This window comes from Homalodisca vitripennis, chromosome 1, assembly GCF_021130785.1.
Source record: "Homalodisca vitripennis isolate AUS2020 chromosome 1, UT_GWSS_2.1, whole genome shotgun sequence".
In the NCBI taxonomy this organism is placed as follows: domain Eukaryota; kingdom Metazoa; phylum Arthropoda; class Insecta; order Hemiptera; family Cicadellidae; genus Homalodisca; species Homalodisca vitripennis.
Genome location: NC_060207.1, coordinates 135940451 through 135955520, shown reverse-complemented (window position 1 = coordinate 135955520; position 15070 = coordinate 135940451). Strand labels below are relative to the sequence as shown.

The following is a 15070-nucleotide window of genomic DNA, read 5'->3' as shown; positions in this document are numbered from 1 at the left end:
GGCAAAACAAAGTTCCCAAATCATTTTCCTAATAAAACTACTTCCCTTTAAATTGTCCTTAATCTTGGCTCCACGAGGTAAGTATGATTACTATGAATGTTGATGAACCCGTCATGATAACGAGACATTAATAAAATAAAACTGCTTCACCAGAAGGATTAAGCTTGTGTAACTTCATTGGTGGCTTTATCATCAAAAACAAAAACTTAATTACATTAATTAATTACTGTACAATACGTTAGTTTTAATATTAATAAGAAGTTCTCAGCTTGATAACTATCACAATATACCAAATTAATATTTATGGACACAGCTCGTGTGATGGCTTTGTGGCTGAGACAAGGCAATTTGCCGAACGGATATCACCACACTTGTAATAGAAATCGGGCACATATAAAAAAAAAAAATCAGAAGTGTTCATTTACAATTGTTTTATCGTAATATTCTATATTACTATTGGTACAGTATAGCGAAACAAATGTACATGACATTTTGTGTTTAATGCATTATGAGGGACCATGACATTTTCATAACCCATCATTGAGTACTAGTCTTAATAATAAAAGTCTTTGTGACATCTAACGGTGATTTTTTTTAACTTTTTCATTCACCTTGATAGTATTAATACAATATATTATCTAGCGGCAATGCATATATACATTTTTAGTACATATGTTTGATGTGTTTCTTCTTCTTGGTCAAGTACTGTCCAAGTACGCACTTGGGTACAACAGTCAAATGTATGGAATACGATAGGCACAATCAATAAAGGGTTTAACAGGTGTGTCTTAATAAATAAACCACAATTTTTATAAATAATTACTTTTTATTTACGAAGTTCATTACAAATGTATTCTATTATTGGATAAAAACATTGTATTGTATAAATTTTACTAAAAGGAACATTACGATGTGCATACAGACTAAATAATAACATTGCATATTAATATGATACGTAACTGTACTGAATTAAAACCGATGTTACATGTAAATATTTCAATTTAATGATAAAACCACTGTTTGGTTACGAAAAACAGGAATATGTCAGCGGATGCTGTTAACAGAAATGTAAATTTTTTCAAATCACAGTAATATCTTGTGGCAGTGTATATTACATCACTGCGTTTACTGCCTTTTTCTTTAATATTCACTAATGGTTATTTCTATAAGTTCCTGAATTATAAAAGCTTACTATTGGAATAAATGTTATAAGATAATGGGCAAAAATACAAAAAGCTGTTATAAAAGTTGCTTTTCATTACAACCATTCACATTACAGAGGAAACCCCCAGGTTCAAAACTACAACTCAAATACGAACAGAAGTTCAAAATTCATAAAATAGGTATTGTTGTTAGTTGATCAGTAGCCACAATGTTGTTGAGAGAATCCACAACCAAATTTGAACTAGAGTTTAGATGCAAATAAATTGTAAACATCACAAATCTTCATATCTATTAAACAAATATTTATATATATATAAATCTAAAACCAAAATAATTTACAACAATGAATTTATAAATATAGATTTTAAATAAAACTGGTAATAATAATAATAACACAAAAAATATTGACTGCACCATAAATAATCCCTTTCTGATTTTTTAAACAATAATATTGCTATAAAATATTTATTACTACAATTATATATCTAAAGATGAGTATGTTACAGTTTGACAATCACAAAAAATATAATTTTAAAATTTGATAGTTAAAAAAAAACAATATAGATTAGTGTAATAGTAAAACAATAAATAAATATAAAATTACACGAGTTTAACTTGATTAATATTTCTCAATAGATGAGTAACAACGAAGCTACCTTGCTTTCACTTTACATATTCAAGACTAAAACGTGTTTCCTTATAAACAAAATAAATCAACTGAAATAGTAAATCTATAATAAAATTTGTTCACAAAAAGTTTATGTTGCCTAAGTAAAAACTATTACAGTATTATCATTAACATAAATAAATAAATTTAAAAGCAAAACTTCAATGAGTAAAATATAAAACTGCACTATTTCTTAATAACTAAACTTATGGCTTCAAAAAGCATTCATACAACAGCATAACTAAACTTATGGCTTCAAAAAGCATTCATACAACAGCATAGCTCTGAAATGCATCTGTCTAACTAAAAAAGATATAAAATATTGTAATTAGCGCAATAGCATCATGAAAAAAATATAATGTATACAAATTCAACTGATTTAATTTTAATTAATAAATTACAACAGTTCTAGCTTTAATTAATATAACAGTGATAAAAAATTAGAAAATATCATTACATTTTAAATTGGAATACAGTGATTAATCAATGTTTTTGTGGTTTTTGTGGTGAAAAGTGGAAATACATTCATAGTGAATGCATCCAATAAAGCAAATAAGCTACAAATTAACTATGAATAATTTCACCCCCATTTTGAAGTGTTTAATTGGACTCTAGACGATCAATCAGTTAGGTAATATCAGTAGTGAAATTGACAATAATGTCAATGTCAATAATACTGTGAGGCATCATGTAATAAACCATAAGCATGCTCAACTTTCCCTAGTTGTATGATGAATGGTACAAGCTACTCCAGCCTTATTCTAGTTTCCAATGATATTAACTACTGAGTTTTCTTTAGCTATTAGTGTCCCATTGTTGTCAGATAAATTTGTTTCTATTCACCTCACAGTAAAACTACAAAATTACTTAAAGTCAATATAAATATTCCGAAAATTCTTTCACTAAAAATTTTTTTTGCACCACTGTGTAAAATAAAATACAGCAGCCTGAATAAATCAATCACATTAATGCGCACATGCATACACATACATTTACCAACTCTCACTCAATAAAATTTGGACAGAAACGTTTTGGCTCATTCAACTTTCACAGATTTGTTCTTCAGTATAACAGTTTAACCACCACATAGTCAGTATTATTTATGATATTTTGAAAAAAAAAGTCTGATTGAGGATCATCTAAGGTCCACTCAGCCATGTTATACAGCTCCAACTGAAAACAATTAATCCAAATGTAACTACCATTACTCAGAATATTTCAATTACCATCTCATACACTAACAAATTTGTAACACAATTTATTTGCCTACCACATTTAGGTTATAATACAATTTATTGTTAGCTCTATTTTTTGAGCAAATCAGTATTTGGCAGGATCATAATGCATATAATAAATTGGTTCAACTGAAAGAATTACCATTATAAATATAGCCTTAAACCCTTGCAAGACAAGATTTTATGTTTTTCAAGAGACACTAAGCTGAATTAATGTGTTATTGCAGTCACTTAAGGAATCTGACACAAAATGTCATACATTAGTTAAAATTCCACGAAAACATTTTTTATCTTAACATTTACTAAAAAGAAGGAAAAATTATAATTTTTAGAAACAAAATTTAAACCAGGAATTTAAATTAAAGATTAAATTATATGAAATAAATAGAGAATAAGAGTGTTTTAAAATGTCATGATACAGTCTCTGGTTGATTATTAATAAATCTGTAGATATAAAACATTAAGGAGCCGAATCAAACCTAAAGAATTGTTATTATTAACAGAATCTGAAGCAATAGATTTTCAATCCTTTAACAATTCTCAAAATACTTTTACTGTATTATTTTATAATTTTAAACAGTTAAAAGTAATAATTAAAAAGGTGCTGTTTGGAATACACTGTTATAAAATCTCCATGATTTATAGAATGTGAAGAAAAACTACAAATTTAAGGAACTTCCCATACACAACATAGTTAAAAAAAATGAAGATAGGCAATATTGATACAATTTTGTTATTAAAAAAATGCCAAGATTAATGAAGAAACCATTTGTATATTATATATATTAAAAGTTAAGTTTTAATCTTTACAGGTTTTCAAAATTAACTAGCATTTTAATGGGGCTCAAGATTTACTGAGCATTTTGATTATAAATAGTGAAATAGAAAAATATTTCCACACAGTCTTTTCAAGTTATAACCGATTTTATCAGTTAAGTCTTTTATTGCATTAAATATAATTTTAATACTAATATTTTCTTCACGATTCTGTCTTTTAAAGAAAATACAGACTGATAAAAAAAAACATGCAACCCTCAAATTTAGCGATTGATGAGATTTTGAAAGGCAAATTCTGAAAAGAATTATAGGTTAATACTACCAAGTTTAAGAAATTAAAATATTATGAAGCAGTTAAACCATTTCATACAAATTATTTATGTAACTAACATTTATTGCACTTAAAAATGTATAAATTTATAAAACTTTAAATTATTTGTAAATTTTTACGTTTGGAAATAGAAAGAGAGGAATGGAATATTTAATAAAATAATATATACTATAATATTGCTTTAATCAGTTATGGAGAATTTCATTAGATGTAGCACAATAAATATGAAACATTCCTAATTCTTTTGCTTACACATAAATAATATACAAAATATATAACAATAATGATCACTTAGCGTTCTATGATTCAGCACCTAGACATGAATGTTATACGACTGTACATACACAAAGTTTACCCATAAACATAACCTGAAAATAACAAGAGAAGTTAGTTTAGGTTAAGCGGACTCTCGGCTGTGGTGACTGTGTGACCGTTGCAATCGACGTGACCTTGACCGTGATCTTGATCTTGACCTCAGTTTGTGTCGGAACCAACCTGAAAATGTAATTTTGTTTTAACAGGCAGACAGAGTCAAATTTAGTTTGACTGCAAAAGGTGTAAAATAATTTATTTGACATCAATCATTAAACACAATAGTTTCATATAACATATTTTTATAAGAAACAATAACAAGTATTTTGCCATGTAACAGGTTCTCAAACTGTGGCAAGAAGTACTTAAACAGCTGTATCTCATCTCATATGACCAACTTCTAGTGGTTAAATAAATCATTTAATTCTGTAAAATATTTTACATTATACATTATTTTAACAAAAATATACAAATTTTTCGAGGAACAAATGATTCAAAAATTTAAAAAATATCAACTGTAGTTATTTTGGTTATTAGAATAATATAAAATGTCAAGTACACAATTTTAATTATGTATTTGGTGTAAATATTAGTGTTGGGCTAAAACAAACTAAAAAAATTGGTCAAGCAATACCAATCAGAAGACAAGTTGCAAAATTGCTTGTCTGTCCCATATATCACCAATGTTACCAAAGGTCAAATTAGACAATACAACTAGAAAACGTTGGAGTATCCACTTTACAGCCCTGTCTTGACCACCTGATTCTTCACATAAAGTTGCACTTGTGTGATTGATTGGTTGAGTAGTGATGTTGGTAACGAATACAATTAATCAATGAAATTTCCAAATGCAGATAATTTATTGAGAAGAATTTGTTTAAGAATGTTTATTGATACATTTTAAAAGACCAATAATCATACAAAAAATAATAATTTTAAGTTGTAGGCCTTCTTTTTGAAAAAGTAACATTACTACTTGCAACCCTATTTAAAGTAATCTTTCAAATTTGCCTTGTAAAAAAATTCAACTTATCCAAATCATGTACAGTAACATCAACAACACTGGACATGGCTTATGAGGAATTTATTGAGATAATATTTATTGAGACTGATTGTAAAACATTCTTAGATATTTAACTAGCATCACACAGTATAAACAAATATTACTTAAACAAAATAGATTGTCTATATTTGTACAGTTCAAAGTAATTAATTAATTGATAACTATTAAAGGCTTAATACAAAAACATCAGTTTTTTGCATTTACAAAAACTCCAATACCAACATCTCCAAACCAAAAGCTACCAATAGCTAGCTCATAAGCATACCACGCACCACAGGAACAAGCAAAACAAGAGAAAATATCGAAGTTTTAAGAGGTGTACATTAAGAAATCATTATCTTCTGAGACAAGAGGCAAATTCATAGCTGCAACAGATCTCACGTTAGATTATTTAAACTCACATAATACAGGGTGTATCAAAAAGAACCATCCGATTTAATAAAATCATAACTATTCTGTTTGTTGAGCTAAATGCGCCAACAACGTACTGTTGAAAAGAGTAGGCTACCTTTTACATGGTTAGAGTAAGTTTTACATGGTTCCCGCTAGGTTGCAGCAGCGCGCTTGAGTGAACGCCTACTTCATTTCTAGTGAAAATGGAGTCTGCACCACAAAAAGCGTTTTGTGTTCTACGTTACGTAACTTCATTCTTGATAAGATGATGGACGATGAAAATTTTGTATTGCGCATAGTGTTTAGCGACGAGGCAACATTTCATTTAAATGGAAAGGTAAACCGTCATAATGTTAGAATATGGGGCACAGAAAAACCACTTGAAATTGTGCAACATGAGAGACTCTCCAAAATTTAATGTGATTTGCGCGGTTTCACGAGAAAAGGTGTACGGTCCATTTTTCTTTGCTGAGAACACTGTTACAGGAATAACATATGTCGATATGCTTGAGAATGATCTTTTCCCCCAATTGGAGACTGATTCGAACGACTTCATTTACCAACAGGACGGGGCACCGCCACATTGGCATCTGGCAGTCCGGCAATTTTTAAATCAAAGAATTAATGACCGGTGGATCGGCCGCACTGGACAAAATGACACATCCTAACATTTCTGACCTTACTGTATGTGATTTTTTCTTGTGAGGTTTCATCAAAGACTGTATATGTGTCTCCGCTACCAACAACAATGGATGAGCTGAGGAATCGCATTACAACAGCAGTGGAATCAGTAACTCAGGACATGCTCGCTGCAGTGTGGGATGAACTTGAATACTGCATAGACATATGCTGTGTATCTAAAGGTTGACATATTGAACACCTTTGAAAAGGTAAGAAAAACAACTTTTTGAGTTTCCCTTTCAACCAAACAAATTAGTAATTGTATATGTTTACTACTGTTCGAAATATAGACATGCCAAATCAGATGATTCTTTTTGATACACCCTGTACATTATGAATTTTTGGCACGTTAAATAAAATTTTACTTATTTCTCTTAAATGTCAAACTAACTTTAAAAATATTTTTATTTTTCGTAGTTAATTTTTGAGATGTAGGCTTAAAAATCAACACAACAAAAATGTAATTACCTTGTTTAATTTATTTTTATAATAGTTATTTGATAAATACTGCACACAATGGGTAGACATATTTGTTTTAAAACACCACATTAACTAAAAATCATGTTTTATTTTTCAAAAGAAATTTTTATTTTAAGCGTTACCTTAAAAGGGAACAAAAATACTATAACTATCATGTTTACTTTATATTCAAAGTTTGCTGATTAGCAAAATGCGACAAATGGATTTGTTTGGTTTTAGCCCTTTAGAAGACGTATGGTGAGTCAGCAGCAGTACTACACATGACAAGGTTTACACGACAACTGTGGAATAGAGGTAAACTAAAAACACTTCTGGGCCATGAATGATTGAGGGAAACATGCATTTTTGGATTACAAGATTCTCAAGGAGATGAACTGATATTAGTTTTTGGTGTTTGGGGTAGAGTTTACTGTATCAATATGGCCGTCTATGGCTTTCTAGGTTTAACTTGACCCACTCACCACATTATACACTTTTTATCAATAGTAGTGGCTATTTAAAAGAATTTGTGTTTGTTATGCAAACAAACTTCAAGGTATAGGTTTTAACCACAGAGAATGTCTACAAAGATACCTGTGTAAGGTTAAAAATTATCATAATATAATTTAGAATTAGAATTTAGATTCAAGTAGAACCTTGAATCTCAATAGTACCAATTTATATAAATCCGTAAGAATTTCTCGTACGATTCAATATAAAATATAACTATACAACATGCCGTACACTGGTTAGTAACCTCAATAACATGAATTTTTATGATATTAAACCTTTATAACACAATTTCAATCTTAACAAGACCAATTTCCCACATGAGTAAACTAAAAATGCTGAATTTGTCCAACATAAACCAACAAGAGGAATATCCAGTGTGGTTTAATACAGGGTGATTCATGAAGATATATGCAGAAACTATGGTAACTCCTTCTACATGTAAAAATAATGAAAAAGGTTTAAATAAACATGGGTCCGGAAATGCTTCGTTAGTGAGTTACGTCTAGCAAAAGATTTCACCCGGATTTCACCTCACCATGAAAAACAAGGTCTTCCTAAAATTATGGTAAGGTAGATTTAAGGGTGAATACAATTGTTTCTAATGGTTTTTGACCTGATAAATTTAATAAAACGGGTCTCAGAACTGTAAGTTAAGTAATTTTTGAGAAAAACAGTATCAAATTAAAAAAAATAGTGAAAAACACATTTTCTTCATCTTTGGACAACAATAACTTTGTTATTCACAAGGAACCATATCATAATGTTTTATTAATCTTGTAGAACATTTTATTCAGAACAAAACGGTGCAAAGAAAGCAAATAGATATTAGATTAAATGAATTTTTGTTCATTAAACAGTACAAAGTAAAATTAACCGGAAAATATTAATTTAAACTATTCAACTAAATTTCAGTATAATAAATTATTGTCAAAAGTGCCTCTGCCGACTTCAATGTATTTTTATGCTCATTTAAGGATGACTCCGTATAATTGGTTGCTTTCCAATAGTATTACCGGTTGCTTTCCATATAATTCAACACGGTTTTCCTTTAACTGCGTAAAAGCTTCACAATACATCCTAAGTAACACATTACAGGAATTAACTTTCTACTTCATCCATCCCCCTATGTAAAAATCCAACGGCGTATGATCTGGTGACCTGAGTGGCCAGTATATAGAACCTCCACGACCGATTAATTTATCTGAATGTTGATTCAAGTAGATGAAACAATTTTTGTAAATGAGCAACATCTTCAAACAATTTCAATATTCTTCTTGAAGAAACTGTAAGTTTGTCTGGCCTGTTAAGGTGCTCTTGAAAAATAAATGGTCCAATCAGCTGGTCATGAATAACACCACCGCAACATACGTTGATGCTAAAATGCTGTTGAAATTTACATTCAATTGCTGCATGAGTTAACTGTGACTCGTCTGTAAATAAAATAATACTTAAAAAGTCGACGATGAGCGTTTAACCAAATGCAGTACTCCAAGCGATGAGCATTGTCTTCTGCATGTAAATGCTGTATTTTTTGTATATGGTAGGGATAGAGACTGTTATTATCGAGTGTTCTTTATATTTTACTTTGATATCTATGAACCGTTTAGAAATACATCTTGCACTAATACCTGAACTATGTTCAACAGCAACAACGATTTCCTCTACAATAACATCATGTTGGCTAGGAAGTGATCCTGTTACCCGTAATGTAAGAAAGAGCTAATTGTTCTAGCATTTGGAATTCTGCGGTAAGGGTACCGTTGTGTGCATTCTTCAACAGTGGCCGTAATACTGCCTTCACATACACCATAAATAAACCATATAGATATATTCTTCACTTGTAAATAAATGTGACATTACTACTCCAATAATTTTTACAGACAAAACAATACTTACACGGACTGAAACTCAATTACTACAAACAGAACAACACGCACATGGACTAAAACTCAATTGTTAGTTCTCAAAATTAATTGAATTCTACAATTCAAATCATATTATTATTATTGAACAGCTGCTTATTGTATCACCAACATGAAATAAACATTTCTCGCAAAACATCATTCTGTGTTTTTAAATTAAATTAAATCAACCTGTACAATATGTCAGCAACACCTGAAAACACTGCTAAAATCAATCGACTCTATTAAATAGTTTTTCATTTAAGAACTAAAATTTACAATTTCCTAGTATGAATTTAACTTGTTTAATGGGTAATTAACAAATTTATTATCAGTAAAATTTAAGACATGTTGAACTGTTATGAATAAAAATTTATTTAATCAACATATATTTGCTTTCTGCATACTTTATACAGTTTTGTTCAGAATAAAAGTTTCTACAAGTTTTGTTAAAATTATTGATATGTTTCTTGATTAAAGTTATTCTCGCCCAAAGATAAAAACATGTTTTTAACTACATGTTTTTCATTTGACACTGGTTTCGTCAAAAACCATAAGTACAACTAAATTCACCCTTTAACACGATCAATGCGGATGACGCGCTTGTGCTAGTGATGACGATAATATTTCAAGTGATGGTGGTCTGGAGGAAAGTGATCAGGCTGATGTTGCCTCGAACAATACTGAAACAGGTGAGTTGTCAGCTAACACACTCCAATCAGAAAGTGTATGAGTTGATTCCCCAGATTCCATGCTTACTCATTTGTTCACACAACAACAAGGATTATGTGTTCCTATACCAGGAAACAATGAACCATTTGATTATTTTAGTTTGTTAGTTGACGATGTTTTCCTAGAGGGAATTGTTCGTGAAACAAATGTTTAAGCAGAGGAATTGTTCTTATCGGAAAGGTCAGCAGAGCGATCCCGAATAAGTGAATGGAAGGATTTGACTCTTCAAGAGTTCAAAACCTTTTAAGGTCTTCTACTTCACACAGGTAATGTAAAAATGCCAAGACTACAAGATTATTGGAGAAAAGACAAACTTTTCAAAACTTGTTTCAGTGAGTACATGTCACGTGATAGGTTTCTGCTAATACTACGGTGCGGTGCGTTCATTTTATCGACAACAAAACTAACGATACTGACAAACTAATGAAAATTAGGCCCATTATCGAATATTTTAACAACAAAATGTTATGTGTTTACAATCCCGGCAAAGAGTTATCACTTGATGAATCAATGATGTTGTGGAGGGGACGTCTTATATTTAAACAATACATAAAAAACAAACGCCATAAGTATGGCATTAAATTTTACACACTTGCTGAGCCTGATGGTTTAGTAATTAAGTTTTGTATATATGCTGGGGCAAATGACATTTTATCAGGCGAGGGGCACAAAACCAAAGTGGTCATGCATTTGATGTCAGAACGATTAGGTAGAGGACATTCATTATACATGGACAATTTTTATAACAGTGTTGAGTTGTCAAAAAGACTTTTAGATGAAAAGACCTACGTAACAGGAACATTAAGAGCTGATTTGAAAGGTAATCCAAAAGAAGTAACTAAAAAAAATCTCCAAAAAGGCGAAAGTTGCCTACTATCCATGCGAGAAAAAAACATTAAGATGGTATAAGAAGGTATTTATACACATATTGGAAATGAGTATGGTCAATGCATTCATACTGTGTAACAAACACACAATTGGCAAAAAAATTGCGTTATTTGATTTTAGAATGACAACAATAAAATGTCTGCTGACGCCCGTCCGAAATGTTCGGCACCAAGACTTGGCACGACTTCAGCCAGCGATAGTTGAGCATCTCCCTGTCAAATCACCTTTGGGAAAAACAATAAAACACAAAGAAGACGTTGCAATGTGTGTTATAAAAAAGGAAAAAGGAAGGACACAATTTATCAATGTGAGGCATGTCCTGGAAAACCTGCATTGTGTCTCGAAGATTGTTTTAGAATACACCATAGTATGTGAACCCAACATTTGTGGAAAGATCTGACTAAAACAATGACATTTTTGTTTTTTATATAAATATTTTATTCTTTTTATACTTGACGATGTATATTTTAAGCTAATAAATCATTTACAAATACGAAATGTGATATTTTTAACCTGAAACAAGGATAAAAGAATGTTGACGCGCCGGCGCGTCATCCGCACACGGGAACATTAGTTATGCCATGTGCGGATGACGCACTTGTGCGTCATAATTTTTTTTATCTATTTAATTAAAATTTAAGGTTACGTACACTTCATAATATCGAATAAGTTACAAAAATACTAATTCTGTTGTGTTTAGTTATTCTTTATTTTGCCGCACGGGGACAGCACTTGCTGATCAAACACGCAGTGAATGTGTTAACCAGAATTTGAATTTGATTGTCAGTCAGAACGCAAGGCACAAACTTGGCAGAGATCTTTCTCATTCCCAAATCTTCAGATAAAATTTGCTGAACTAAACTCCAAGATAACCCACTAATCTCTGTAATTTAATCCATGTCTGTTGACAATCTGAAAGCACAATTTTTTCAATATTAAATTTTCATCTGTTCAGACAGTTGATGGATGTCCGAAACAAGGCTTGTCATCAATGAATATGTCATCATTTTTAAACCGAGAAAACCACTTGAGTTTTTTTCCCATAGCGGCATCTTATAATAATAAAATAAAAATAAAGTTAGCTTTAGTAATTAACCTTTTAACTGCCACGTTCAAGATACATCGGGTAACACTAGTTTTTAGAAGAACTGCAATTGCATGAGTTACTTATTTTTATATTTATTAGCTGTGTTTCTTTCAAAATAACCACTTCAAAGTAACCTTCTGTTATCTGGGTCATTTGGGGCAGAAAATGTGGAAGAAATTGCTGTCCTGTTCATGCTGCAATCAAAGTTACTTGGAGGCCAAGTACTGTACATGAAATGAAAAAGTTATCTTAAGCTCAGCGACTACCGCTCCGATCGCCGTAATTTTTTGCATTCTAACACAGGTTAACGTAATTTCACCGAAAAAAATAGTCCCGATTATCGCCGTAGCCGTTTACTCCCCCCCCCCAAAAAAAAAAAAAAAATTTTGGAAAAAATAAAATTAAAAAAACCTGACTGACTGTGCATTTATTCGTTTTTTTGGTGTTATTAGTTCGTAGGGCACGTAATTTCACCGAAAAAAGTAGTCCCGATTATCGCCGTAGCCGTTTACTCCCCCCCCAAAAAAAATTTTGGAAAAAATAAAATTTGAAAAACCTGACTGACAATGCATTTATTTGTTTTTTTGGTGTTATTAGTTCGTAGGGTAGTAGTCCATGTACTAATTCTAGTATAAACTCGTCTTATCTTATCAGTAATAAACGCGCGCCGCTTATCTTTTGCCTGTAATGAAACCTGCGTTAGTTCTGTCTGAGTGTTGTGTGTGTAAGCAGTCATGCGTGATCTGGGCTTGGACTTTGCAAGCTCGAGTTAATTTTTTTTCTAAAAGAGCAAGCAGCGCGAAGCGCTGCGCAGCGGGCAAGCATCGCGTGATCTGAATTTTGAATAGGCAAGCTAGTGTCTTTTTAGCGTGTGACAAGAACCATCGCAAGCCATGTCAATAACTTCACTAATTATTCCTTGTCCATGTGGGTTTGTTTGTGTACGTCTGGCGGTCAATCGAAGCCGTCCTATAGGTCACGTGACCCGTCCCCAATCGTAAACCTTCCTGTTTGTCACGTGGCTACTGTCAATTCATCAAAACGTCCATGGTCGGCCATTGTTTTTAGTTTGATAGTCGAAAATCTTGTTATTTATGTGTTTTGTACTGCCAACATTGTACTGCCGTAAAACTGGTTTTTAAATGTTAGCGATAATCGGGACTATTTTTTTTCGGTGAAATTACGTTAACCTGTGTTAGAATGCAAAAAATTACGGCGATCGGAGCGGTAGTCGCTGATCTTAATATTTACCCTTTTTTACTCATTTTATGACGTTTATTTATTCATATTGTTTGTTACGGTGAGCATATAAATTGCAATGATAATAAACAAAGAGGAATTACCACTGATTTTGAACTTTCCAGTTTACATTTGTTTGTATTGTTCCCCATTAAGTCCTATGAATGAAGACTGAAGGATTGTTACATAGCAGTGCTTGAGAAATACACCATGCCTAGACTCGCGATGGCTTAAGTTAAAACTGATTAAACTTTAAAATTGGATTGATGAAAAAATGTCTATTAGTGTGAAACAAAAACAGAAGAATTAATCAAAAGAAAATACAGAGTATTCACAAAAGAGTGTCATAAACTTCTGTGGCTGATAGTACTCATCATTTCACACACAAAATGTCATATAGACATAGGTCGAGAAACGTCTTGTTTACCCACTTGCTGCCATTTTGTATATTTTATAAAAACATTTTCATCTCTAAAACTAGTTAAGCTAATGAAACCAAATTTGGCAGATAGGGTTGAATAAATAAAATATATATTTTAAAACATAGTTGTGTTATTTTCTCTAATATTAACTAAATGGTGTCTGGTGACAATTTTAAAAGAAAAAAAAAATCCAGTATAGCTATGTATAAAATTTACTATACACCAACTATTTGAACAATTTTATTACAATTCCAATGGCACTTGTTTAAAAAAAATCCATCAATGCAAACACGTCCACTTTAAAGGTACGCTTGCACAAGCCAAGAATAACAAGCTTTTTGTTTATTGATAAGCATTAGCTGAATTACATAGGTTATAAAAATGTTACAATATATATAAACTATTTTACAATTTTTATAACAATTGCAACGTTAACGTTTTCAACGAAATCAGTCAACGCGAGGGATCAGTATTTGTTACAAATTGTGGCTAGTGGCTAAATGAGACATTTCTCAACCTATATATCTTATATATATAAAAATCTTGAGTCACGATGTATGTTGCCAATAAACTCCAAAACGACTGAACCAATTTCAATCAAATTTCACATGTATCCGTAATTTAGTCTAACTTAGAAGATAGGATAGTTATTATCTGAATTATTCGCTTATGTCGTGAATATAAACGAATAAAATGAAGAAAAGTTTTCAAAGCGCCTGCACATTATAACCTGCAATTACGAGATAGATACGTATATTAAACAGTGAAACACTATTTGAAGGCGCTAAGTTATGATGTATAATTGTCTAAACTAAATTTTTGGTTGAACTTAAAGGTTGAGTGGTAGACCACTTTGTAATAAAATACATTATGCATGTACAATACATTTTTGACATATTTTCTTGATCGTGACATCAAGGTAAAATCTACATCGGGGTTGGAAATATAATTTACTTCAACCAGAAATGCTCATACGCGGGCAAAACTTACGAAAAGCGTGCGAAGCCGCGGGAAACAGCTAGTAATTATATATATATATATATAGGTAATTTTTTGTTTAAAATGATGGATACTATCATCCAAAGAACTTTGTGACTCCCTTTTGTGAACATCATGTATATAATGTAATAAAATGAGACCACTTGATAGAGAACTTATAGGTTTTTCACCAAGTAGTTAGAAAAAAGTATGGAATATCATAAAAAA

The 15070-nt window shown here is 31.2% G+C and overlaps 1 protein-coding gene across 8 annotated transcripts in view; it reads right to left on the bottom strand.

Moving 5' to 3' along the window:
• Window positions 1-806: 806 nt before the first annotated feature.
• LOC124371808 (ribosome-binding protein 1) overlaps window positions 807-15070 on the bottom strand; it is an 80029-nt gene continuing 65765 nt past the window's right edge. For all 8 annotated transcript variants that reach the window (XM_046830169.1, XM_046830176.1, XM_046830164.1 and 5 more), the window contains one exon: window positions 807-4669. In XM_046830169.1, coding sequence (XP_046686125.1) covers window positions 4572-4669 — 98 coding nt within the window. In that variant the 3' untranslated portion in view covers window positions 807-4571. The remainder of the gene's footprint in view (window positions 4670-15070) is intronic.